The 27,035-nt window shown below is 37.5% G+C and overlaps 1 protein-coding gene and 1 long non-coding RNA gene across 3 annotated transcripts in view; one reads left to right on the forward strand and one right to left on the reverse strand.

The window, feature by feature from the left end:
* Window positions 1-27,035, reverse strand: part of tgfbr3 (transforming growth factor, beta receptor III) — a 113,891-nt gene that overhangs the window by 79,601 nt on the left and 7,255 nt on the right. For both annotated transcript variants that reach the window (XM_082136781.1, XM_082136780.1), the window contains exon 2: window positions 26,735-26,887. In XM_082136781.1, the coding sequence (XP_081992907.1) occupies window positions 26,735-26,804 (70 nt within the window). In that variant the 5' untranslated portion in view covers window positions 26,805-26,887. The remainder of the gene's footprint in view (window positions 1-26,734; window positions 26,888-27,035) is intronic.
* On the forward strand, window positions 17,751-19,965 carry LOC309474525. Its single transcript, XR_014197362.1, has 3 exons — window positions 17,751-18,443; window positions 18,991-19,210; window positions 19,848-19,965. It is a non-coding gene; the product is annotated as an uncharacterized lncRNA (long non-coding RNA).

Raw genomic sequence — 27,035 nt, forward strand, 5'->3', positions numbered from 1 at the left:
ACAGAGGTCCCTACAGCTAGGCTTATGTCTCTCCTGCCAAGACAAAGCGAAGGAGCATGGGATGATTGCATTTACCCTTTACCCATCCGCCGATAAAGCTCAGGACAACCTGGGCAGATGAGCAGACTCAGACAGTAAAGCCAGTGTGTCTCCAATGAGTCTCAAAGGAATATAAAAAGATACAGTGGGGAAACTTTTCATTTGAATTCATTTCAACTGTGACGCATAAAAACAATTCTGTTGATTGAATGAAAAAAAAAAAAGACAATCAGCGCATTTTTAACGCAATTTTACAGATATTGCAAGTGAAAAAGAACAAAGCATTCTGTACTTTACAGTTAAAAAAAACAAAACATAAATTGACATTCCCACAATTCTGTTTGACACCACTCGATGGTTTTTCATTGAATAACTGTTTTCTTCTTAGTTTGTTCTTATAAGTTATGTACATTAGGGATTTATGTTACATCTTATTTTATATAATAAGTAAATAAATATATTATAATAACTTCTTATTAATGTTTGTAATGTAAAGTTTTTTGTTTATGTGTATGACACTGTGCACCATACCTCAGCTTGTGAAATATACGTGTTTTTTTGTTGTTTTTTTTGTTTTTTTTACTGTAAATGTACGGTCAATCTGTAAAACTTCAAATGTTGCTACTCTATTTTTTACGGTAAAGGTCTGCTAACCACAGCTGCAAGTTTGTTTTTTTTACCTTAAATGGAGGAGACGTCATAATCAATTTGTATGTCTAAACACATGCATACTATTAGAGCATACCTTTGAACTTGTAAGAAGAATGCTCTTACATTCTTGCAAATGCATTACCTACTTTGACAGCACACAGTCTCGGATGCAGCATTTGTGAGACATTTTACCAAGCAATATGCAGGAGAATGAGATTTCAGTTCAGAGTGGCAGAAGATAGCTAGATATTCATCTATTATCTGAATACTGAATCATCATACAGCAGTTGTTGCAATTGTTGTTGCAGCAGTGGGGAACTGCCCACTAACCCTGAATGTAGCCAATTATTCTTAGAGCTGACTGACTGATTTTTTTTTTTTAGAAAAGGTCACTTTAATGCACACATTCCTCAACCACACTGAGTGACACATGTAAACGTACAAAGTCTTTTCCTGAGGAAGTAAGCTCCCGCGAGAGAGCTTGAGGTTAAGTCCTCTTGCAGGTCTGTCTTTCTTTCTCTGTCCACACCATGCACTCACATTTCAGCTTCAACACGACAAACACACAACCACACAACCACACTGTGATAATGATCAGAAAAACATTTGGAAACTATTATAGTGTGAGAGCGAGGGAGATAGAAAGAGTCCTCTCTTCAAACTGTCTTATATATGTCTTCAGGTAAAGTGTTATGTAAAGACTAGTTTTAGTTGTTCATCCAAAAATGAAGATTTGGCGATATGTTGTGCTCTCTCATGTAGTTCCAAATACGCATTACTTTCTTTCTTGCATACAACACAAATCGTACATTACCCATAAAATGTGATTAAGGTGTTTACATGCCTGTTTGTTGTGATTACAATCGGCGTACGCCACATAGTTTATTGTGAATATGGTTACTACGATTATGTAGAATATCATAGTCACTCTTTTCCATATATTTTAAGTAAATGAAGACAGGGGCTCCATAATAACAAAAAGTACCACAAAAGAATCATAAAAATGGCCCACAGGACTTGTGCACTATATTCCAAGTCTTCAGAAATCTTATAGCCTAAATAATATCAGAATCAAGATATTTAGGTGACTTCCTATATACACTGCCATTGCCATTTGGAGTCAGTCAGTTTAAGGACATAATTAATCAAAAGTGACAATAAAGAATTTATAATGTTTATTTCACATGGGTATAGTTATTTTGTTCTTTTTGTAACAATATTTACAATATTACAGATTTTACTGTATATTTTTTTGATCAATTAAATGCAGCCGGTGAGCATAGACTTCTTTCAAAAACATAAACAAAATCTTACAGACCTTTTGAACAGTAAGGTATTTGTAGTGATGACAGAAACGCTTGCATTCAAGGCTTGAATGACCTCTGAATTTCAACGTTTTTTTTTCTTTTTTTTTCTTTTTCTACAGGCTTGATCAATCTCACGCAACCCTTGACTTAATCTCGTAAGTGCGCAAGGAAACTGCACTTTGATGTGCTCTAATAAAATGGCCCTTTTTGGGAAAACACGTAGATTTAAAATCACAGATAAAGAGGTTAACAGTCACTTGTGTGACTTCAATACTCCATCCTCCTCCACTACCTCCCTCTTCCTCCCAGCGGAACAGAATTTGTTGCCTGTCTAACCGACGGCATCACGCCTTCGTCCCTCACCAAAGGCTGAGATCACTCAAACTCACTTTTTCCTTCACAGAGTGAACAGAGGAATAACAAGCACCAGCCAGCCAGAGTCTGGAAGACGGCCAAAAGATTACAGCTCTTATTGGGCAGCCATGTTGTTTCTTTATTTAACTGCTTAGGGAAAAGGGCCCACAAGACAAAGTGCTTCGGGGAAAGAAAATACAGATGATTTGGAGAATAATAGAGGGAAGCCGAGCATTTGTTGTGTGATTCTCCAACAAAAATGGAATTGAAATCAGGCGCCATAAACAAAAATGCGTTCCCATGAAGAAAAAAAAAAAAACCTGAATGCTTTCAATACATTCATTTTGTATAGTGTATATTTCAAGAGAGATATTTATTTTAAAAATAGGTATTCTGTGGGAGAGTTTTATTCTAAGTTGATGAGGTAAGATTATTCTTTCAAATACAATTTTTTGAGGAATATAAAACATAAAATATAATTAAAGGGGTGGTATAATGCCCTTCTCACAAGATGTAAAATAAGTCTCTGATGTCCCCAGAGTGTTCAGAGTATGTGAAGTATTAGCTCAAAATAGCCCACAGATATTTTTATATAGTGGGATTATTACGCAGGAATGAGAGTATAGTTCCTAGCCATATCAGCCTAGAAAATAGCAACTTTACATTTTCCGTCGGTCAAGTTTTAAATAGGAAAAATATCGAAACTCTTTGGTCATTTTTTTGAGAGAGATGCTAATGGTCCTGTCCGATTAAATTATCTATGCTAAGCTATGCTAAAAGTGGTACCGCCAGACCCGGAGATCGGGTGAATGGATTCGAAAACGGTAAAACTCAACTGTTCAACTCTGGGGGAGTTGTAAAATGAGCCTATTTCCAAAAAAAGTGGAGTATCCCTTAAAATTGACACTTTTTGAGGGTAAGCAAAAACGCACCATCTTGTGTCTGTTCCTTTAAATGCAAATGAGCTGCTGCTCCCAGCACAGGGGGGCAGAGCTTCAACAGCTTGCACTCACACAGACATGTACTGAAAATGTAAAATTTGTTTAGCCTTTTATGTTGAAACCAGAGTCAGACAAAGATGGAGAGACTCAAGAAGAAGTGACAACATGTAGAAGCAACAGGACGTTTCTGAATGGTTAGTTGATGAATTTATGTAGGTTTATGTGTAGTTATCTTCGAGTCATTGGTTAGCATATTCTGTCTTGATAATCTATAAATCGTGTTCAGGGGGCGGGGTTTATGTAGATTTTAGGGAGGAAGCTCATTGTAGTCCCTACCAGCCGTTTGTTGTAGTCCTTAAAAAGCTATTTCTTTAAAAGCAAATATCTCCCTTTGCTTTGAACTTTGAGCATTGTAACTTTGCAGATGTTGTTTATGCTCAAACAGCAACATTACACACTAACTAAAGTTAGAAAAGTGAAATCATAATCAACCACCCCTTTAATATGTGCCATCCTTGGTTTCCTGTTGAGCTTTGGGAGACAAAAAGTCCAACACAAGACCAATAATAGTTATAAAAACATTTCATTACATTCTCTTAATGGGGCAAATGGACTGTCCTCTCACATCTAGAAAGACAACCAAAGCTGTCTGAGGCTCCCAGCATATTAGAATGATTTCTGTGACACTGAAGACTGGAGTAATAGCTTATTTCCAATTTTAACAATATTTCAAAATATTACTGTTTCAAATGCAGCCTTGGTGAACACCTACAACAGACACGAGCTGTGCAACTCGACAAAAGTAAATAGAACCCATTATAATCAGTGATGCTGTCTACAATGGATGCAGCGCGACACAACAACATTTCCAACAGTAAACTGACGCCCCGTTCTATTTCTGACATACTCCATGTGCTTGCGTTACTTCTAAAATTAAGGACAAATGGATTTGCAATGATTGCTGTCGCATCCAGTGTGGACAGCTTCTAGGTGTTGCGGCGCAACAAAAGCTGTGTCCGGTGTAGACACAGTGTAAGAGACAAAAATGATTGACTCGTCCATTAATAAGACATGGCTATCGCGTCTAAGAGTGGGTGTTGATTTCTTCAGTTCAAAATAACGAAAGACCTGTATGTTTTTATGAAATGTAGTGGAGTAAAAAGTACAATGTTATGCTTTGAAAAATAGTAAAGTCAATGTAAAAGTGTCTCACCAAACAATTTACTTATTTATAATAGCGGAGATACTTTGTTACTGTCCACAACAGCTCAAATCATGCTAATTCTCATGCTAATTGCTAAATTAAAAAAAGAATAATAAAAAAGTTGCACAAATGTGCAACCGTATTGGCTCTGTTGACTTGAAGGCAGGACTTTTATTGCTAAAGTTGCTTTCGATTTATCCTAATCATTTTCCTGCAAGTGGTGCATCTTGTACCCCTTTTACTGTTTCTGGTTATAATTTATCGGCGTATGAAAGCTAAAATTGAAGTCTTTCCACCCCTCCTGGTTGAGAATCACTGTTCTACATATCTCCATGTTTTTTCCCCTTTGTCTGTGCTCCCTCTTTGAGCGAGCAGAGGTCAAACTGGTCCTATCTGGCAGCTGTTAGGGTCTGTGGCTGTCTGCTAGCTCCAGGCTGGACGCCCACAGAAATACAAGAATAAGAGACACCGTTGTTCAGTTTAGCAGGCCTAAAGGCTTGAAAAGCAGCCCAGCACTCTCGCACCTTAAAGAGCTCAGCTTCAAATCCCAACACTTCAGATACACCTCTGATCTTTCTTCTAATGTCGTATTCTACCAGCTCTGTACTTTCATCCTTGGTTCCTCCAAAGACTTCTTCTTTACGCTCATGGAGGTTTCGTTGCCTTGTGTCACCTCTTTGAGGGGTTTTAGGTCTGACACCTTGTAAAGCTACTTTGTGATAATGTCTATGTGTCCAAAAAGTGCTAAATAAGTAAACATTTTAAGTTGATATATCTTGAAACATATATAAATGTATTATCCTTGATCTTGAGAAATAAAAGTTAATTGTACTATGAAAACATCATCAAACTTTGAGAGATCAAAACTCCCTCCCCAGTCCCAAACGACCATAGTGAAAATTAGGGGTGGGCGACACAATTAACTGGTCAAAATTTGTGACTTTAATGACTGAAAATCACAATTTTGGTGATAACTCAGCAAAAATGTAACAATATTTCTAAATAAATAATTAATTAAATTTACCTTAGTATATTGTAAAAGCTTTTTTGAAAAGAACAATTAAGATGTGTACACTCATATGTATTCAAGGTGTAAGGTAAATGTATAATTGCTAGATGCATGTAAACTTTTCTTAAAAATAGTCTTAATTTCTTTATCATGAACACTCTTATTTGTCAATGACCCAATGGGAGCCATTAAAGGGATCATGGACTGGATTATTTTATTATTTTATAATGTTTCCTGAGGTGCCCTTATAATGTTAGTATGATTTTAACATAATTTTTTTTCATAAATTATAAATAAAAGGCATTTTTCCTAGCCTGATTTTAGCCTTTGATTTGAACAGAGCGTTTTAAGGGGCGTGTCTGTTGTGAGACTTCAATGTAAACGCCCACTGCTGTGATTGGCTGACATGTTTGCATATGAAATAGCTAGTATTACATGAGGAACTCTCTTTAAAACTTTTACTACGTTTTAACTATTACAGCTATTGAGATTAAGGAATCGTGAAAAATATTGATCATAATGATCTATTCCCATCACATGAAAGGTTGCAGTAATGAGCATTGAGCGGATGACAGACAGTCTGTTGATCGCGTTTGAAAATATCTTATCATTGCAACGCAATTTCGGCACTCTCGTGAATGCTTTCACCAGAGGTGTAAAGTCCAGGGGTCAGAAAATAAAAGTCCTGTCATATATTTATTCCACCCATGAACTCAGCCAGCTGATTTCACTAATTAGTTCTATCTCCTGGCTGAAAAACGGTGCTAATTAGCAAATCCAGGTGATTGGAACAATAGCTACTGAGGAGGACTTTTACTTTCTGAACCTGGACTTTACATCTCTTTCACCAAATAACAATGCAAACACGATGTAAATCCAGTAACAGCTTCGTTGTACTGTACATTGTAACAGCGTCATGATTTTGTGATGATTGATTTCAATGAGTTTTGGCAAGTGTCCAGATAAACTCGCGCTGTTTGATTGACAGCTTGGGCAATTGGAAAGGGAGCGTTCTTTGATTGCTTTCTTTATATAATTTAATCACAGTTTAAATAAGATTATTTTCATCCTACTAAGAGAAATGACGTGAAGTTGATTGTTTAGAAGTCTCGTAAAAGTCTGTTTGCAAAGCCTGCGCCGAAATTTACCAAAAATCCACAGTGAAATACACCGAATACAAACAAATAATGCACTGCTGAGACACTCACATTGTTGGGGAAAAAAATCCACTATCCAAGCATTAGGATCGTTTGGAAGGCAATGGTATTGATCCTGTATCGATCTTTTCTCGTTCTCATGTCACTGTTCACTAACGCTCCAGTGGGCGGGGCCAAAGCTGAAGTGTGACGTCACAAGTCTCCACTTTTTAGATCCTGTTGTTTGCTGGCCTTTTGAGTTTTGAAACTTACAGGGTATTTTTATAGTATAACGAACTCTTAACTGTCAAAGGATCAAGGAACATTTGAATTCTCAGTCTATGACCCCTTTAGCACCGTAAACAATATTTACTTTCAACAAATGTTTTTTCTAGCTCCAGATGAACTGCGTAATGTAAACACATACTGCGATAAAAAAAAAATTTTTAAATAAAAAAAACATTGTGACAACCTGTCAAAGCCTCTGCTGCCTTGCAAAGAGAAATGTGTTACTAACGCCCACATGCACCTGTTTCATTGATGCTCAGTGACAAACCCACACCACATCTGTAACTGGGTCTACACCATACATTTCTGACAACACACTCACAGCTTCCTGCCATTTAAAGTAAATTCCCTTCTATCTCCACCAGCATCATTATCTTGCTTACTTGCAAAAATATTGCATTTGCACCTCTGACCAGAGAAACCACACACACATACACATCCTGTCACAAATTCTGAGGTGGGGAAATACAAACAGTGTCCAAACTCACACTTGCAAATTAAATGACCTGAATGGCAGGTTGTGGGTAAAACCGAGAGAAAAGAAAAAAAGCACAAAAAAAAATCCCACACTGTTATTTACAAATGAGACGATACAGCAGAAAATAGACATGATAGCGCAGTAGAGTGTGTACAAAAGCAAGAGTGTAAGAGTGTGTCCACACAAGCAGTGCACGTGTATGCCGCCCCCGTTGAGCTCATTCAGTGAGAAGCGTCGATGCATGACTTTCTGGAGCTTTACGTGGGACCACGTGTTTGAGCTTCCATACTGTACAACACAGAAACTATTCAGAGTGCTCACTGAGAGTGAAAAAGTGAAAGATGTGAAAAGAAGAACCCCTGCACCTGATGAGGCCCAAAAACCTTTTTGCTGCTCTCGAGAGCTTTGCAGGAATAGTTCACACCAAAATGAAAGCTCTGTCATATTTTTCTTTCTCATGTCGTTCCAAACCTGACCATCTTTTCCATGCAATTACAATGAATGGGTACTGAAGATTTCAAGCTTCAAAAGGGGGTAAAAGCCCCATTAAAATATTATGAAAGTAGTCCATAAGTGCATATAAGTCTTCTAATGTAATTTTGTGTGAGGAATAGACCAAAGTGTAAAGGAATAGTTCATGCGAATTGAAAATTCACTCACCCTTATGTAGTTCCAAACCTGTACTTTTTTTCTTTTGCGGAAGACAATATAAGATATTTTGAAGAATGTTAGGGTCCAAACAACATTGGACCCCACTGATTTTAATTGTTTTGGTAAGAAAGCACATTTTTGAAAATATTTTATTTGTGTTCCAGAGTAGAAAGATAGTTATACATAGTATTGGGAATCGAAAATCGATTCCAATTCTGGATTCGGATACTTAAGGTCAGGAATCGGATAGTTGTTATAAAATTAAACTTAAATTCCTCTTATCAATTCCTTTGGGTGCATTTTAATATAACTTTAAACCATTCAAGCACAAGAAGACCTGCTGTTTTCTGTGCTGCTCACACATCCAAAAAGTGAGCACAGAAATCCACCTCCAATTCTGAATAGTACGCGATACTGAAGTTCTCTTCCCCATCTTTTTGCACTTGAACGGACAATAATATGGTAAAATATCCTCGTAAATCAAGTGTAGCGTTAGTTCTGGCAGGTCACGCAAGTCAAGCTCGCATCAGCTGACCCTCAGCTGATCCACATCTACCTATAAGAATACGACACCTATCACCATATACATATATAAGCTCCTTCAGTATTAACAGCAGCAGCTATCGCGTTTCTCAGGAGCTAATTACCCTCCTCCATCCCCAGCTCCTCCTCTCGCCCTGTCAGGATTTGACATTCTGATTCCCCTTGAATCAGAATAATTATCGAATAATGTTGTACTTTAAAATCTTGAATTCAATATATTTGCAAATTAAAAGGCTGCATGGATGCGCAGGGAGTTCTTGCCCAGAACGGAACCATACCGCCAATCCAAACTGTATGCTAATTGTCAATCAGATTTGACGGTAGTGGTCCTGACAGAAACACAGTTGGCTCTGTCTTAAGTGAACATAAAGTTTATGTCTTAAGTTGACAAAGACAACGCATAGCAGTATATTGGATCCGTGCATCTCTTAAAGTGACAGCAGCCTAATAGTCCTGCTGCCGTCTCTATAATAACGTTATCAAACAATAAATGACAAAGAGAAAATGTATTAGCTGTTCTTGACTGAATACATTTTATCAACTATATTTGTAATGTATAATTTAATATATAAATTGCAGTGTTATTTTACATTTGATAACAGTTTCTGTATCTGAATACCTGAAAATCTTAAAACACTGTTTATTTCAATTGTATATTTGTTCAGGTGTATTTATTTGTGCAATTTCTAATTTCTTCTCTTTTTTTTTTTATTCAGTGTTTACATGCCTTTAATAATAACTGAAATTTATATTAGGCTAGTTGTTTATGCTATGGTATTTTTAAACCATAGTTTCAAAAAGCAAAAGTTCCTTGTGTAAGTGTTATTTAGCCTGTTGAATTTTGTTCATGGTATTCAGCTACAATGAAATGTTTTGCAATCAGACTTAAGAGTAAATGTAAACATACAGTTTTTTTTTTTACCTTATTGGAATCGAAAATCGTTAAAATTCAAATGATAACCATTGTCATACAGGTCTGAAACAACATTTGGTGAGTAAATGAGTACGAAATTTACAAACTATCCCTTTAAATCAACTCAATCAATCAAATTTGTGAAAAAATCTATTTCAGACCAGTTTTATGAACTCAATAAAGTGATTCTTTGAAAAGATTTAACTCAAAAAAAGAAGTAGTTTTTCAGTAAATAACTACATTCAATTTCAATTCTAAGCAATAACACAAAGTGATGATAGTAGAGCGCAGAGTAGCCCAGACAACTCTTTTATGGTGCTTTTGCATCATTTTTGAAGCTTTAAAGTTTTTTTAATTTATTGTAATTTGGCAGAAATGTGCAACCAGCTCAGTCTTCAAAGTTTCTCCATTTTGTGTTCCACAAAAGAAACTTGGAGTTTCATAGTATGGGGGAGTAAATTAAGACATTTCATTTTTAGGTGAAGTATTGCTTTTACAGAAGCAGAAAATAGAGAGGGACTCTGGCACTTCACTCTCACTTCACTTTTAATTCACCACAGTTTGCTTTTATGTCCTCGGATCTTCTGAGAATTATTGTTGCTTTCACGCAGATTAAATCTTCAGGGTAAAATAACAGAGAGTTATCTCAAACCGCAGATACTCAAAGCAGTTTTTGAGCATTATTGAATTTAGAGAGCGAGTTAAACATGGCTAAGGTCACATGGAGAGGCAGGAAATGCTCTTGTAGAAATTCAAAACAAGAACATTTCTGGCATTGAGGGTACTCAAATTACTTCTAAAGTGCCCACTTAAAATGAAGCTAGAAACTTCCAAGAAAAATACTTGATTCATAGACACTTTTGGTAAAAGGCCAAGGGCCTGGATTTGGGCACAGGAAGTGATGTCAGTCCCTCATTGCCAGCAAAACCAAATCTGATACAGCTTTTCTAAAGAGAAGCAAACAAACCCTCTAACTCAACATACACAACACTACAATGTACTTTTCATTCTCATTGTACCTGGATGTGAAATAAATAAATAAAAACAAATATATATATATATATATATATATATATATATATATATATATATATATGTTCAGAATACATGTTCTTGGACATATTATGAATGATTCTGTGTACATTATTTAAAAAAAAACAATTGAAGTACATATTTTGTACGTCATCTTATATTAATAATCATGTTATTACTATGTAACTATTATGTAACAACTATGTAATAACTAGTCTTCTAAATATCCACCTGTATTTTTCAGCCTGACAATTTTTTACAATCCAATCAATATTTACAATAGATAACACCAATTCCCACTCTACATGTATTCTCATCCTTTTCCACTTCAGAATCATTAAATTAATAAAAGTAAAATGTGATGTGATCTGGGAAAACCCGTCGGACATCGCGCTGGTACGTTTTCAGTACGGTCTAAAAATAGGTTGAATGTCAGTTTTGTTTTGTTTTTTGTCAAAATTGGGTTTTCAGTAAATTATTATTTTATAACATCTTGTCTATCATCTCTGAATATATCTTGGCAAAATTCACTAGTTTAGTGAAGAAAAATAGCGATGTATAGTGGCAAGCAGAAGACAGTTCACCTAGCAAAATAAACACATAACATCTAGAATAAAGGTATATCAATGCGCATTTCCCACCAGTCCTGTGTAAATTACAAAGGCACGCAAGTTTTCTTTTCTTTTTTTTTTTCTATGATGATTGCTAAAATATGTGATATGAAAAAAAGGCAATAAAAAAAGAGCGCCAATCGTCCCGCTAGCAGGACGTGACTGTTAATCAAACCTGTTTTTCTCAAAATTCCGTTCCTGAAAATCATAGCGATCAGCCGACTTCAGATAACCATAACTTTTGTTACCGACAAGCGATGAAAGAAATAAAAACAGATTTGGAAATTACTTGAAACCAGCTTTAATATGGTATCGTAATAGATGAAATTTCACCATGCGATGGGTTTTCCCAGGTCGCATCGCAAATGGTTTATGAGCAACATTTAACATTAAATACATCATCAGTATTTCAGACACACCTTGAAGTGAAACAATGTTCCAACCATGCTGAGCTATGTTACATAACCTGAAACCTGATCATGTGCAGCAAAGCTATAAAGAATATGTTTTTAATTAAACTAAACCACCGTAAGTCTAGTCTCATGACAGTAAATGGGAACAGAGGAGGATGTAGGCTCTGAGGGGTCACAGATTCAGCATGGTGGACTCTATCTACATAAACCATAAGGAAACAAATCTTTGTTCTCATATAGAATGAGGGATTAAGGCCAATCCTCAAAACCTTCTGCCTCTTTGCTGCTCTATGAAATTCCCAGGCTCTGTGAAGCTACATCAAGCACATTTAATGAACACAATATTCTCCCTGCTTGTGTTTTTATCTGTAATCACTAGACCTATGCTGCTTATCCTACTGTAACTCACCCCCATTCCAGCCAGGGGCCACAAATACAGGAAGCCTATGTACTCCTTAGAAGGGAATAGAGGGAGTTAAGTTCATCTGTCTGTGGATGAAATATGGTTTCACAGAATGCCACTGAGAAGCAACATGTAGGTGAAGAGAGGGGTAGAGAATATGGACGAAAGACACGGAAAGGTAGTGGGAGGTAATTCTGCACGCTGTTAGCAGATGTCATGAACTTCAACATCAGTGTGATGTTAAATCAGCATCTATCAAATGCCAGAAGAAGCTATTTTAACATTAAGTGCATAAACATGAGGGCATGAAAAACATTCATGTCTAGGAGAGTAGAGGGCTGATCAAGGTATGACAATGACTTTGTCTCAAAACCTACTGATATGCTAAAGGCCTACATGTGCATATAGGGTCCAAATATATATATATATATTGGTGTGCTATATGTGTGTGTGTGTGTGTGTGTGTGTGTGTGTGTGTGTGTGTGTGTGTGTGTGTGTGTGTGTGTGTGTGTGTGTGTGTGTGTGTGTGTGTGTGTGTGTGTGTGTGTGTAAAAAGTGGTTATTCGCCAGTTGGTCAGTAACTTTATAAGAAAAAAAAAAATATATATATATATATATATATATATATATATATTTTTTTTTTATTTTTTTTTTTTATAAAGTTACTGACCAACTGGCGAATAACCACTTTTTACACACATTTGGCACTTGATGAGTGTTAATTTTGGAACCCTTTGGCGGCCATCTAGCATCCTGTAAAGGAACTGCAATTGACAGATTTAAAACACACTTCACAGGCGACATTGGCAATTATAGTCACTTATGTGGCATATAAATAGAAAACATCTTTTGAACCCCACACAACACTTGTTCACACTACACAACCAGGTTTCTTATCATCTGTCATCGTCTTCATTGCAGTGTGCATACTACACAACACAACACTGACAAAGTGCACAAACTACAACACATTTGGTAAAGAGGCAGTCGCATCGAAAATTTTCTCGCATCAATTCATGCAAGTGATTACGAGATATTTCCTTTTTTACCATCTGCACTGTGATTGGCTGAATTATTTCCACCTTGTCACTGCATTGCACACACTACAAGATCACGAGGCGATAATATGAAACTGGTTTGAAAATATCACACCGTCTGTGACTGCTTGTGACAGGAGACCGCAACAAACACAGATTTGGCCGTGATCCGGAGCTGTGGAGACCTTGGAAATCTGTCTGCGACAGCAAAATCCAGGCAAAAGTTGTGTAGTGTGAGCTTGCCTTGAACTAAATCCTTCAGAATGAGCAACCCTTTGTTCCATGTCCAAATATGTTACCAGGTGTATTTTCGTGTATGGATAAAGAGCTGTAAATCAGTGTCGGGGCAAAAGGTTCAGGGACAATCGTGGCATTGAAACTCAGATGTTAAAGCACGTATCGATGGGGACACATCTTTCATTTCTCAGGCAGGAGGAGAGAGAGAGGAAGAGGCAGCTCCGGGGTCAGAGTAAAAATCAGGCCAGTCTAGAGAGACGGCAAAGCAAAGACTTTTCCTCTCTCTCTCTCTCTCTCTCTCTCTCTCTCTCTCTCTCTCTCTCTCTCTCTCTCTCTCTCTCTCTTTAGGTATAAATCAATGGTCTTTGAAGTAAAACATGACATGGCCATTTCCCAGAGGACAGGAGAAGAAAAGAGGAGAGGAAGACTTTCAACAAACAGGTCGACAGCTGCTCCATACAGACCTGCACATGTGTGTGCACGACCAGCTTTAATGTCCGACCTGCCGAAACATACAGTCTGACTGCTGACACACACGTAAAGAAACAGGAATGTATGCTTCATACATCAACATGCACATGACAAGGGAGATAGAGAGCAGCTTAGCTAACATTACAACAGCAAGAGCACAGGCAAGATGCAACTCATTCTCATGGTAAATCGTAACTATTGTAAGTTTTGGCAAACTGGTGAATTTCCATGACATTATGTGGTGGAATAAAATGGTATTGGTAAACAGGTATACTAACTTTTGTACAAAAAAAAAAAAAAAAAAAAACTTTAATAAGGCCACAGTTGTTCAGTGTAAATGGAATAACTCCACAACTATGTGATAGAATAATTATTTTATTTTATGCTGGATTTTCATAGACTGAACATCTGGGTCTGCAACAAGGGCAAAACAATTAAAGCTACACACATAGTAGTCATTTGAAAAGTGGCAAAAATGAATGATGAAGGCATGGTTAAAAATTTCCAAGACAATTGTAATGTCTTGAAATCTGTTACATTTTAATAAATATCAACCCTTAAAAGTGCCAAAAGATGAAGAAGCAGACAAATACTGCCGTGCAAAAAAAACCCGTAACTTTTTGGTTGAAAATGAGATATTGATATTTTTGCCACATTCAAGACCTCCTTTATCATGTGGATAAGCATCTTGAGTCAATTCCGTTGTTTTTTTGAGAAAATAATGGGTTGTCTTAACAGTAACTTCCAAAAGCCCATGAGAAACCAAGGCAGAACACCGTAACACCAGTTACTGCTCTTTGGCTTTGCTTTGGAACGCTCAAATTGAGTTACGGTGCTCTGCCTTTGTTTAGCCGTGCGTCAATATTAAGTTACTGTGCCAGTGTTCTATCAATTAATTCTACCTATCAGATTGTACGGTGTTCTGCCTTTGTTTTAATGTCCTTTCAAATTGAAATAACGGTGTAGCCTGTGTACTTTGTACAGCTGCCATCAGTCCCTGTAACTTCTGATGTCTTCAGAGCTTTGTCCAGCACAAACGCGGTCAGAACATTTAATATGATCTGAACCCGCTCCATCGACAAACGTGCGATATCGATCGCGAAGGATATATGCAGAGTTGAAAGAAAAACTACACATGCCGTAGCAGATGAATACAACAAACAACTAAAGCCCCGCCTCACCCAGTTCAGGTACCGGACATGGTTGAAACACTCATGCATCTAGCTGGCAGAGTGCCAAAGCTTCTAAACCCCGCTCTAAACACGGTCGAACCAATGCTGGACTAAGGGAGTGTTAATAATGAAGCAAGAAGGGTATATTGGTACATACAACATAATGAAGCAAGTGCTGGTGCATACAACATCAGACCAGCTGTTACAAGCGGGATATAGCCTAACTACAATCACAGCGTCCGGAATAAATCCGCGGGACGAGCGAAGTGCACAAGCGCAATAATAGGGCAGACAGCTGAAACCACCACATACTGAAAAGACGCAGAACACAGAAGGTTGTGCAATAAATGCATTAGTCATCTAGGTAGTCCAGAACGCGCTCCCAACTGAGTATCAAAGGGGAAAGCACTGCGTTTTTCGTGAATGTGAGGAGTGCGACACCTTCGAACACGAATCTCGGGAAGCGCCTGTGATGAGGGGCTATCTGAATGTGAAAGTATGCATCTTTCAGATCCACCGCTATAAACCAGTCCCCTTGTCTAATGTGCACGAGGATCTGTTTTATCGTGATCATTTTGAACGCGCGCTTAGCAAGTCTATGCCACTCGGTACCAGTTGAAGATACTCTTTACCGCTATGGAGGTATTTTGTCATGTCTAATGTATTAATAATGCCATCAGAATGCAACCAAAGCACAGGATAGCAATAAGTAGATGGCTATAAGTAATTGTAAATCATACAAAATAAATGCCATGATCGCTAGATTTTATACAGGTGTTACTATAATGATTTTGTTAATGGTGATCAGCAACCAAATATTGATAATGTGGAGGTTACTGCCTTTTGCCTTATCATGACTTCTTACTTTTTGCTGACAATCCAAAGGCAGAGTACAGTAACTTTAAAATAGTGGTCAAAAGACAAATTTGAGCTCAAGATTTTTTTTTTTATGTAGATAATTTTCATTACTAAAACATCTAATTGCCAGATTTCCAGTGTCCTACCTATAATTAATTTGGCTGGACAACTAAAAATCTTTAAAGCCATTTTTCTCAGTTCCACACTAGTGAGTTAAAGGAAGCACTGCTACTTCTGCGGAGTGATTGACTCCAACTCTGAGCGAACTCTCTGCTCCTCACCACGGGGCTTCTCAGGTGCTGCGAGCAAATCACTCCACCCATGTAGCAGTGCTTCACCTTCTGAGTATATAGTTCCCAGTATGTATACGGTTAGAAGATGGCTGTGTCTCATGTGACCTTGTTATTCGTACACACTGTGACTATACAAATCACAACATGTAAATAGGAAAATGTTGGCGTTATTTTGTCACTTATTGGGAGCAGTATGCTAGCTGGAGCCATTTACCTCCAGTCTTTGTGCTAAGCTAGACTAGCGGTGGGTGCGTCAGACAAGAGTTACGGCACGCGCGGAGATGAAAAGGGTATGTATGGATTTATCTAACTCTGGGGGATACGGTGAATAAGATAAAGTCCCAAAAAGTCGGCATGTTCCTTTAAGGTCTTTTGCCTTTGTAGGGCAGAATACAAATAATTGCAATAGATCACCAAGATCAACAGAGAAAGACGATAACAGACACACAATCTCTCTTAGAATGCTATTGATTTGGCAGTCACATGATCAAAATCAATAGTTTATCAATCAAAAGCACCATGGAACAGCAGGACATTCATAGTGTTTGATTGGTAGAAAATAGTCCTCCATTCAGTCAGGCAGGGAAGAGTGCTTTTCAATGATACTTGTACAGCTTGTTCCCTGTAGTGCCTCTTACCGTAATGGCAAACTAAACATTCCTCTGACCTCACTGCATTGTCAGCATAAGAACAGCACAGCACAACTACTGGCTGACTCCTCGAAAATGGGGTGCACAAAGGGGAACATGCCTTCTCACTAGTTTTTAGCAGATACCTTTTCTTTTTTCAATCAGAAAACAGTCCCTCTTTGAGGTCCTTGGATATACTTCAAGTATAGATTTCTTGTTTTAACATACAATGAATTCAAGCCAAGACTAAATTTCTTCATGAAGAAGTTCATGAATGAGTAAATTTCATCAGTAATGTTCACAAAGAAACACACATGCACACATGTAGAAGAGTCTCTTCTGTAATAGCACCTGAATAAACTTGAGGCAACTGTTGTCTGTAGCACATAAACAGGGAAAGAGAGGGTCCAATATCAGAGTAAACACTTCAAGTCCTGTGGCTATTTGGATAGCGATTCTTCTTCCCTCCATGGCAGCTCTTCTACTAGGACTCTCCCCAGATAAACAAAGACGTCATGTTTCCCAGAGTCATCGGTTAGAGCCGCCACATCCTCTCTAAAGATATGCTCCAAATCTTCCAAATCTATACAATTTTAACAAAAAGCAATGGGAAAACAGGGATTCTTTTATAAAAATAAAAATAAAATCTTGTTATATTGTTCATAATGAATTGATTGAGGAATACTAAGAAGGTTGATGTCTAACTTGAATGACATCCTGGATCACTAAAGACCCAAGGTATGCGTTTAAGGGTTAATATATATTAATATTTTAGTTTTCAGCTACTAATAAGAGAGTTCTGTGACTATTTAGATTTTCTCACAAAATCAGCACAGAAAAAAAAAAACTTGCCATCCATATGGGTCTGGTCATTTGTTTGAGAAGTTAATCTTGACTCCTTCAAAATGGCTCAAGCTAAACAGGCTTATCGGTGAATGTGTGTTATACATTTTAAATTATCTACAAATTGGATACTGGATTTGGATATATATGTATACATATATATATATACACATACATATGTATATATATGTATGTGTATGTATGTATGTGTTTATATATATATATATATAAATCGATAGAAGCATTTTTTGCTCCCACCTGTCTCAATGATTGATGGCACCAATGACAAGCCTGCCAGAGTGGGCACAGAGGAAATAAAGACCATTCTGTAAGTGTGAGTCAGGAAGGGCAAGCTGAGGGCATGAGCATGTTGAATCAGTGTTTCACAAGCTGTAAAACACTCAGAGGGCATACCATCAGCCCTTTTAAGGTCAGAGGGCAGGCTGTCAATGGAAGACAAGTCAAACGTCAGCCCTCCTTCTTCCAAGCACATAACAGTCTTTTGTACTCAGCATAAAAAGGTACAAAAGGTTGGATGAAGTGTGAAGTGTTTTAGTCAGGATGACATATAGGCCCTGTCCCAAATGGCACCATAAACCCTTCCTACAAGTCCATACTTTATCGACGTAACGCTGAGGAATGATCATCTAGATTTCAGATCAGTTTGAAATTTCGGTTTGGAATCTGTTGTATTATCTGCGACTTCAGTACATGGGCTGCAAACTGGGGCTTTTTGTTGCAAAAACCAGTCAAAAAAGGGTGACAAGCTTTTTTTTTTATAATATCATTTTTTTTGCATACTGCTATGTGGTAGCTAGGGTGTTATAGGTGATCGCTAAACTGTTGTTTACTTGTCCAAGTAGTCACTTCAAAGTCACACTGGAAAAAAAACATGCCTTTTTTTGCACAATTTTGCAAAATTCCAAACACGTACATACAATTTAATTAACACAAGAGGCAGTAAAACAACAACTTCTATTCACTTTTACTCACTTAATATGATTGCATGGGAAGATTTTCAATTGATAAAGACCTAGTTTAGCATGGTTCCTTGCACAATATGGTTTAACCATAGTGTAGGATTTGCAATCTAATACATTTTGATGTTTGCATCACATGACCAGCACCATATACATTTTCTGACATCTGGTACAGCGTTGCATTTGCGATGCAAAGCTTCTGAGTACAAGTCCTGTTAAACACGAGTCTCGTTAAAAGAGCTAAAAGACTTGCAGAAGCAAGCTAAAATGGACATTTGCTTTTGGTAACACTATTGGTAAGGTTTAGGTTAGGGTTTACTGTAAGTGGTTTGTTATTTTTTAACGCAATAGAGCATTACCTTTTAGTGATATCAGACATGTAATTTCTGAACGGCCACGGTATGCACAACAACCAAAGTAATAAAATCCTGCACTGAAGTAACACTTTACACTTAACAGTTAAAACTTTAGGAGTTTGTTCAAATATCTAACCCGAGTATTTAATCTAAAGTTAAATATGCATGCAAAATTGTTGCCATAATAAACTTCATTACGAATCATTATGGATCACATACACCTGTGTAATATAGTAATACATATAGTTTTGTTCATTATTTAAAAATAATTCTGTAAGGATTATGTAAACGTATTAAACAGATAAAATAACATGTTTTGTTTTTAATACATCTGTATGGCAAAACAGATATTTACATAGATGTGACCCTGGATCACAAAACCAGTCACAAGTAGCACAGGTATATTTGTGGCAATAGCCAACAATACATTGTATGGGGCAAAATTATTGATTTTTCTTTTATGCCAAAAAATCATTAGGCTATTAAGTGAAGATTATGTTTTCCTATAGTAAATATATAAAATATATATTTTTGTGAGTGAATGTAGCACAATCGCGAACATAAATGGAAAACTTTAAAGGCGATTTTCTCATGTTTCGTTTTTTTTTGCACCCTCACAGATCTTCAAATAGTTGTCTCTCGGACAAATTGTGTCCTATCCTAACAAACCATACATCAATGGAAAGCTTATTTATTCAGCTTTCAGATGATGTATACATCTCAATAAAATAAAATAAAATGACCCATTTGACTGGTCCAGGGTCACATATATTCTGCAAATATAAAATAAAAATTTATTTTAAGTAATCCTGTCTAAAAGTGTACATACCCTAAAGCAGTGCTTCTCAACCACAGGGCCTCAGCAAACTTCCAACCAGGCTCAAGATGATTTAACATGATTTAAAATAAGATAGAACAAGAATTAAACTCCACTAAAACAACTAAATATTGAAAATGCATAATTTTAAGTTTAATTTCTAGACCTGCAAAAAAGTTAGGTACATTTTTATAATGACTATTTTTTGTCACTGTCACATTTTTTCTCATTATGCCAAAATCTATATTCTTAAAAATAGTTATCCTTAAAATGTATTCAGTATATCATGAACAACTGGAACAGTCGTGTAAATTCATTGGTTAAAAAGCGTGTGACTCCTGAAGAACATTCAGCTCCATGCGCCTTTTTATTTACAGAAACTAGTGTTTGGACTTCAAATAGTACTGAGGACAAAATTCTAATATAAATATATATATATATATATATATATATATATATATATACACACACACACACACACACACATTAGGATTTTATCTCTCCTCTTAGGGGTAGGTAAATATATTAAGTCAATTGTGTAAAGATAATTATTTCAGATTTCATCCGCCAGTTTTATCTATTTGTTTTTCGCACAACCAGCACAAAAGGAGTTAACTATAGAGATACGATTCTTCTCATCTTTTTCAATGAATTCACGGCACGCTCCTTAGACCTCTCCAAATCTTGTGGCCTGTGTTTTTCGTTTTCTTTTTTCCAGCACTCTATGAAACACAATGGAAAATGCAGGGTCACCCCAGCTGTTCTCCATTAGGTTTCTGGCTGAGGTCGTCTACACACTCACTTACTGGCATAACGGTTGTGGTGGAGGGGAAAGAGATAGAGAGAGAGAGAGTATCAGACCGACTCGAAGAGATTGCGAGCCGTGGTGTAGATTGCAGTAACCTGTAATTAAGCCAATGACGGGTTGCTGTTGCTATGTAAACATCCCTACACCTCTCACTCGTGCCAACCCAAGAGCAGTGAAGGAGTCTGGTTACTAACACTTAAATCACCGAGCAACATCTGGTTTAGGAAGGAGATCTCTCTTGCTCTCGTTCCTTCCAGTTTGGAGCAGAGTGTGGAGTCGTGTGGTGGTTTGGATCTCACTGCCTCCACAGCACCACGGCTCAGATTGCAGCGGTTGCGCAATACAATTTGGAGGCCCTCATATACACACACACACACAGACGTACGCACATTCAGACGTAGTCCGTCACACAAACCATAAAACAGCACATAGATCATTTGACCTCAAACATTTGGAGAGGCACTATTATAGTCTGTCTGATTCTGTGCCTGGTTCTTAATAGAGCAAAAGCAGACGAGTCATTTTAAATGAGAATATGAAAATAAAATGTTGTTTGGGGTCGTTTCTCAGAGCAAGAGACTAAACAAACATGTCTTATACATTACAGGGCTCAACAATAAGGATTTTTTTTCTCCATATATTTTACCTGCCTTGCCAATGTTTTAACTTGGTTGACCAATAGTGATAAACTTAATTACATTTTTACATTACAATTGAATTGTATTAAATTCTATTCTACTATAAAAAAATAGGGCCTAATACTTTCTTCTTTTTTTTTAAGTGACAGTAAAGACTTTTACATTGTTACAAAAACGTATATTTCAAATAAATGCTTTTCTTTTGAGTTTTTAAATAATCCTGAAAAATATTTTTTTTTCACAGTTACCACAAAAATATTAAGCAGCACTGTTTTCAACATTGATAATAAGAAATGTTACTTGAGTACCAAATCAGCATATTAGAACGGTTTCAGAAGGATGACATGTGATCATTTTTAAAGAATCATGAAGAGTAATGCCAATTGATTATTCAGCTTTGCTATGACCGGAATAAATTACATTTGAATATATATATAAATATATATAAATATATAAATATATATATATATATATATATATATATATATATATATATATATATATATTCAGTAGTCAACATTTGAAGTGGATCAAAAAAGTTAAAGTTGTCCTAAGACAAGAATTGGTATTAAGCGCATGCACATTATCAATGAACCTAAGATGCAATAAAACACACACAACAGTTTCATAAACAGACCTGAATCTTTCTCACACTGGCCCTGATCCATGCCTATGTTGAGCCCTGCCTTGATATGGATTATTCAGTGTTTAGGGTCATTTATCTCCACAAAGCAGAGCCTTGATTGTTTTAAAATGAGGATGAAGGACTGATCCCCTTTAAAGTGTGTCATTAAGCTGAATATAACTGCAGGTATATTACTGTAAACTCACCTTTCAGCACTAATTCTATGTCTTTGTCACATGACAGAATGGAAGGATAGACTAACAATCTGTATGGGGCCTACAGGCATGACGAAACTGTCACTCATCCCTGTGAGCTGTGGGAGGGTAAAAAACGATGGAGCGCTGAGGGGAAAGTGAGGCGTTTCACCCGTGTACATGAGCCAACGCGTGTTCCTGCAGCCTCCCCACAGGCCACACGCTCGGCCCTCGGCGTAACCAGCATCCTGCAAGAGCTGTTTTTGGCAAGTGCTGCAAATTAATATCTGGCAGGATTTCTGCTCCATTCTCCACTTCACCAGTGAAACTTGAGGGCTTCCAAAAGCCCTGCCATCCCATAATAACAGACCGTACTGAGAATCTACAGCTTGGCAAAACCAAGACCAAAAAAAGGCAACTCAGATGTACAAAAAGTGCTTAGAAAGGAATGTCTGACAAATGAAGGGATGAAAAGAGGCAGTGAGAGAGAGAGAGAAAATGTATTGAAGAGCGGACAGCTTATTTAAAAATACTTATTAAAGAGAAAGTTCATCCAGAAAATGAAAATTCTAGCATCATATATTCAACCTTTCAAATCTGTGTACTTTTTCTCCTCCATGGAACACCAACGGAGATATTTAACAGTTGATCTTTTCCCATACAATGAAAGTGGATGGGGACCAGAATGGCCAGTGCTTTTTCACAAAAAGCACTATATAAGTCCTTCATATGACCAGTGAGCATCCTCAAAATTCAAAAGAGAGCTTCATATGAAAAGACAGAAATGTAAGTTGCTATTCACTTTAATCTTGCCTTGAAAATCTTGTGTGACAGCCCTGGCTGAATGACATGTGGGTGAGTAAATATGACAGAATGAAAAATTTTGGTGTAACTATTTAAAGTTGAACATATTAATTAGACTATTTCAACATTATTCAAGCCTGTGTTTCATTGACCGCTTCGGCCATTCACAGCGGCAGCGTAACGACTCTTTAGTTCACGTTCGGGCAATGATGAGAGGGACAAAGTTTGCCAGTGTATGCCATTTTACTCATTCTTGCAGGGTAAAGTTGTCAGAGTTACAGTTCACGATAACTCCCGGGTGGATTGACTTAAATAAACGAACAGAAAAGCAACACAGAAACTTTCTTGCACAGCGAGAGTATATATGCCCCTCACACGAGCATGCTTGATATGAACTACATTACCCATGATGCGTTTCGCGAAGGACTACAACACCCATAGTTAATGATTTTAAAGCGATAACCCTTATTTTCCTCTCCCGTCATATGAGACACTGACACACCATTGAAGTATTATAGTGTACTGCAACATCACAACCTGTGACGTGGACACGATATAGATTTTAAATCCGGAAGACGACAAAATTAACCAGTTTTCCCTTACAATTATATCTAACATATGCTAACATTGTCTGCAATGATGTTCAACACGCATACCTCTGTTAAAACCTCAGAAAAATTAGTTTAGGGTTTCATGACCTTTTAAATGTGAGTCTCATTAACTTGTTCTCATTACAAGACCTAAAAATAATATACATGTCACCTGTGAACACTATTTCTGCTGTATCAGTCACGTCACATGAGAGAGAACCATCCTGGGACACAGTGGGACAGATCTTCTTTCTAATCTATTATATAGATTACACATTTCTCCACTGTCACAGGAGATTCAGTGTTGTGGAAGAGACGTTCTGATGACAAGGTCTCAGAAGACATGGAGATGTTCATATATCACACCTCATCATCTCTAGAATCAGATGACTAAAGCTGAACACAGGTTATGACTGGAAGTGATTTGAAGTCAATGTGGAAAGGGCTCAGGGCTGCAGACACTCTGATGCTGCAGATTAGATAATGTCCTAGTTTTTTTAGAAAACAAGAGACTTCAGGGAGGCCGCTATGCTCTAAAACAAAAGGAAAAAATAGAGTACAAGGAAAATACTGAGCATGCCCAGATATGACACCCATAAAGTTTGTTTAGACTCCAGTTTGATCAACATCACCCAAAACAAAGGTTTGGAACAGCTTCATAAACAATAAAAAATTAAAAAGAATTAAAAGAAGTCCCCAATAAATGTGCTCTAGGTAAATGTGCCAACATGTCTTCTTGAGGAAGACTCCAAGAAGCAAATATTTAGTGCAAAACAACAATGCTTGCTCAAGAGTATTAAAGGAAAGGGTAGGTAGGATTGTTTTCTGGCCAAATTTCACTAAACTCAAGGGACATTCTGACACAGTAGCCTTTGTCCTCCTGCTTTACCATCACTAACAGGAAACGTTCCGCTTTGAGCAGGTCGAGACTCGGGTCAAACATCTCGCTTTACCAGCCGTGTTGACGGAGGTGTTTGTCCTATGTTAGCGTTACGCTAACCGACAATTCAGATAACATTATTAAAAAGTCCTCTACTTTCTTAGCTTATATATATATATGGCATAATTCTCACCTCTGAGAATTGTATATACATTTATAACCCTTTAACATCAGCTTTCTGACAGCTGTATACTTCACATAGGTAGGGTAGGGTAGGGTAGGGTTGTGAATTTAACACGTCAACTTTTTGATGTACAAGAAAGAAAAAAAAAAGGTAAAAACCATAGATTTAATCATGCCCCCTCCACAATAAATGAATGTCTTTCCATCAAATATTTACACTACTTTCCTTTCTCTCTTTTTTTCCTCGAGAAGAAAAGCATTTGGTTTGAGTGGCAGAAATTTTTAAAAACTGCTGAGAATGGCCAGTGGGATCTGTTACCAACAAAGAGACATTCGACAGAACAAGTGAAAGTAAAATCACAGAACGGTGTGAAATACATGCACTCTTAAGTCATAACACTCCATTCCGACAACCCAGACTTGATGACTGTCACAATTTTGCCTGTTCCCTCTGTTTGTTTGGTTGCTGCCATATTGTTTTCTTTCCCTTTTTCTCTTGGCATGCAACTATCTGTCAGGCTGTTGTGCCAGAGGGGAACAAATCATCACTCTTCTGAAGAGACTGAGCCAACAAGCCCTGATCAATCACACAGATAGAGCTGCATGAGTCGGGTTAGAGGACGCATAGCTGACGTGCGGCACTGGTGTTTCGGGCTGAGAGATTGAGGCTGTCAGCACTTTCTTAATGCAAATCCCCCCGGCCTTTGCTCTCTGACAGCCAGATCTAGAAGACTCATGCTGGGAGGAACCGGGGAAATTCCGAACACAGGGGGCGAATCGTGATTGCCTGACAAAACAGGCAACACTGCCTCGCTCTGTCAAGACAATGAGCGCCGAGGCACAGCTTATCGAGAACACGCCCTGCGAAGAGTCCCGGCAAAGAACATGCCCCGTTTTCTGTGTTAGACTAGATGCAGGCACGCTTACGGTCAATTATAGTGTCATTTCATCATATTATTGATGAATATGTTGGTTAATGACCCTTCATATCATTAACCAACGCTGTGTCTTTGATTTCGTAATCGATGAGGCAGCAAGCAAGCACATCATAATAATTCAACTGAAGAGCTGGTAACATCATATACATACATTTACATTAATCAGATACACTACCTTTCACAAGTCTGGGGTCAGAACACAGTTTCAATTAAATTGATCAAAAGTGACAGTAAAGGCATTTATAATGTCACAAAATATTTTAAACAAATTCTGTTCTTTGAACTTTTTATTCATCAAAGACTGCGCAAGTTTTTACAACATTAATAATACAAAATATTTATTGAGAACAAAATCAGTATGTTAGAATGATTTCTGAAGGTTCATAAAAGCATTTATTTCATAATGTGATTTCCCCCCCACTTTCAGTTCTTTTACTTCAATGAAAGGTTCGATTTTTGCAAAAAAAATTTGAATGAAAGATCAAAAGGATAAACAATGCAGATTTATTTTTACAGCCATCTTTGATCATATTTACCATGGGTGCCAATAAGTCTGACCACAATTGTAACTACATGAAAAAGAAAATATTGATTTTAACGGAACAAACGTTTGAAGGTAACTTTAAACGCCCCCTTAAAGGGATAGTTTAAATGAAATGAAAATTCTGTCATCATTTGCTCACCCTCAAGTTGTTCCAAACCTGTATGAAGTTCTTTCTTCTGCTGAACACAAAAGAAAATATTTTGAAGAATGTTAGCACCCAAACAGTTAATGGGCCCCATTGACTTCCATATAGTATTTTTTCCATACTATAGAAGTCAATAGAGTCAACTGTTTGGTTACCCATATTCTTCAAAAAATCTTTTGTGTTCATCATAACCCAAAAGAAAGAACTTCATACAGGTTTGGAACAACTTGAGGGTGAGCAAATGATGACAGAATTTTCATTGTTGGATGAACTTCCCCTTTAAGCACTGAGGCTTGTCCCCGTCACAGTCACCCCCCAATGCACGTTAAGCATGCTCAACTGTCTGACATGTCATCTTTTGCCTAACTAACTTTGCCTGACTAACTTTTTGTCAAACAAAATGCAGATTGGGTCCATTTGGCACTGCTTGGTGACCAGAAATGTACACTTTACCAATAAACACACACTTTAAAACATCAAAATTAGCCAAGGGAGCTTGAGCTCTTATTCACTTCATCATGAGCCATTACACAGCAACACTTTTGAAAGGCGTTTAAAACACCCCTCGTAATTCTCAGCTTTTCCTTCATCTTCATAAGGCAAACGGAACATATGATATAGACGGCTCATGCTACGTCATGCCACATTCACTCACTCTTGACCTGTTATTCCAAAAGCCCAGGAGAGAGATGATGGGTTACAAGGATAACAGTGCTTACCTGCAGAGGCCAAGCTGCTGAGGGTCAAAAGCAGGATGGCGGAGGGGTGTATGTGTGCCGTTTGCCGCATGGCTGGAAGAGAACGCTTTCCTAAAGCCAGATGTGGCAGAAACAGAAGCAGCGGGGTGTCTTCTTGAATGGTCCCCACACACTCTGTAGAATGAGAGAGAGAAAGATGTCAGTCAGTGACCAAGCAGCAAGGTATTAGGGTCACATGTGGGCTTAGATGGGACGAGACAGCAGGGCTCTGGTTGATGTGACGGCGCTGTTATTCGAAACCCACTAATTAAGCCTCATGAGA

Source organism: Leuciscus leuciscus (assembly GCF_965113295.1).
Source record: "Leuciscus leuciscus genome assembly, chromosome: 14".
Taxonomy (NCBI): Eukaryota; Metazoa; Chordata; class Actinopteri; order Cypriniformes; family Leuciscidae; genus Leuciscus; species Leuciscus leuciscus.